The 1,681-nt window shown below is 42.7% G+C and overlaps 1 protein-coding gene across 2 annotated transcripts in view; it reads right to left on the reverse strand.

The window, feature by feature from the left end:
* Nucleotides 1-1,025: 1,025 nt before the first annotated feature.
* The window catches only part of LOC119275939 (protein translocase subunit SECA1, chloroplastic-like), a 61,599-nt gene continuing 60,943 nt past the window's right edge, over nt 1,026-1,681 (reverse strand). For both annotated transcript variants that reach the window (XM_037556876.1, XM_037556875.1), the window contains one exon: nt 1,026-1,321. In XM_037556876.1, coding sequence (XP_037412773.1) covers nt 1,211-1,321 — 111 coding nt within the window. In that variant the 3' untranslated portion in view covers nt 1,026-1,210. The remainder of the gene's footprint in view (nt 1,322-1,681) is intronic.

A 1,681-nucleotide genomic window follows, 5' to 3' on the forward strand; every position in this document is an offset into this window, starting at 1 on the left:
AACGGTGCTTCCAGAAAAGAAATGATATCGAAGAGCCGCCATCGCCCGATCCAGAAAATTGGGGTTTTCACCAGGAGTAACACGAAAGATGCAGGGCCACCGTGATGGAGCCTTCAAGAAGGAAAAAACGCATGGACGCCGCCGCCATCAGTCTGGCCCAAGTCGAGACGAGGTTTTCACCCCGGCCACCACCGCCCGCCTCCGCACGGGGTACGGCCCTACATGAGAGCGTCGGTCGCACCACCAATACCTGATTGCCGTATACTATAAGAGCCAATTCAGTAATACATACATGATATCCGGCACAACAGAAAGCCATAGCAATGCATTTCCAGCACAAATTGAGTTACTTTTCCGATGTACTTTGTCCTGTAGATCTTTACATTTTGCATATTACGCATCTCGCCCTATAGTAGCATCATATTTTAAAAACAAAATACATCTATATCTTGATCGGTATTGTTATGTACACCCTCCGCTCTTAAATATAAGTCTAATTAGATATTTAAATATGAACTACATACGGATGTATAGAGTGTAGATTTACTCATTCTGCTCCATTTAGTCTATATTGGAATCTCTAAAAAGACATATCTAGGATCGGGGGGAGTAGTTATTATCTACAGAAAATAACATACATTACATGTAATTTTTTTCAAGCAGTGGTTACTTGTATCACACTTAAAGGTCTTGAACTGTCACAGTTGTGACACTACGTATTATTAATCACAGATATTTAACAGTGAGGAGGACGCTGAGAGAACTGATCATGATGTTGTCCAGAGTCCTGACAAAATGTTTTTTTTGTTTTTGTTTAGAGAAACCACCTGCGTTATTCATGTGATGGACTGTTAATTTGTGACATATTGTGTCACTGCGCTGTGATTTCGTGATTGTATTGCTATCTGTCTATGGTTTGGAGAATTGATATTGCAGTCACAAGAAAGACCAAACGAAGCTATAAGCGGCAGCAAAGCGCGCCAGTGTATATATATATATCAAGGCAGGTGAAAACGTAGAGCAAATGAGCTGAAGCACGTCCTGGAAAAACTTATCAAGATTTAAGTAATTACATCATACAAAAAGCCACCGCATCATTTGTACTTGTGTCCTCCCACACTGTAAGCCATCGTAAACTGTAAGAGAACATATACACCTCGATTCTCAAAATCAGCAAAAACCGTACCTACAAAAAAAGATCACATCAAACTCAAGATGCAGCTTGGGCTGCACCAAGTTTCTTGGCACCCTTCTGCAGATTCTTTTTTGGATCTTTCTTTTCAGAACTTTCCTCCTCTTGCTTCTTCATCACTGGTTTGAACTGTTCCAAAACAAAGGATAAGGTCACTAGAGAACTGGGCTAAAACACATTCAGCAGCCACAAATGATGATGCAAGTGCTAGGCAGACCAAATACAGACATGTGAAAGCTGAATGAGATAGGAGCATTGCTTCTACAAAGAACAAAGGAGAAGAGCATGGACCAGAGTCAAAGGCAAGGGACGCAAATTTTTTGACAGTGCAACAAATCCATCAGCTTACAAGCCTACAACCTTAATTCTCGCAGATGTCACGCCTGCACCACCGGTAACCGCAGCAATGACCGTGGCGAAGGCGGACACTCGGAGATGCCAGTTTAGGATGATGAAGGGCAGGGGCGGAGACAGGGGGGGTGCGAGCAG

This window comes from Triticum dicoccoides, chromosome 3B (genome assembly GCF_002162155.2).
Source record: "Triticum dicoccoides isolate Atlit2015 ecotype Zavitan chromosome 3B, WEW_v2.0, whole genome shotgun sequence".
In the NCBI taxonomy this organism is placed as follows: domain Eukaryota; kingdom Viridiplantae; phylum Streptophyta; class Magnoliopsida; order Poales; family Poaceae; genus Triticum; species Triticum dicoccoides.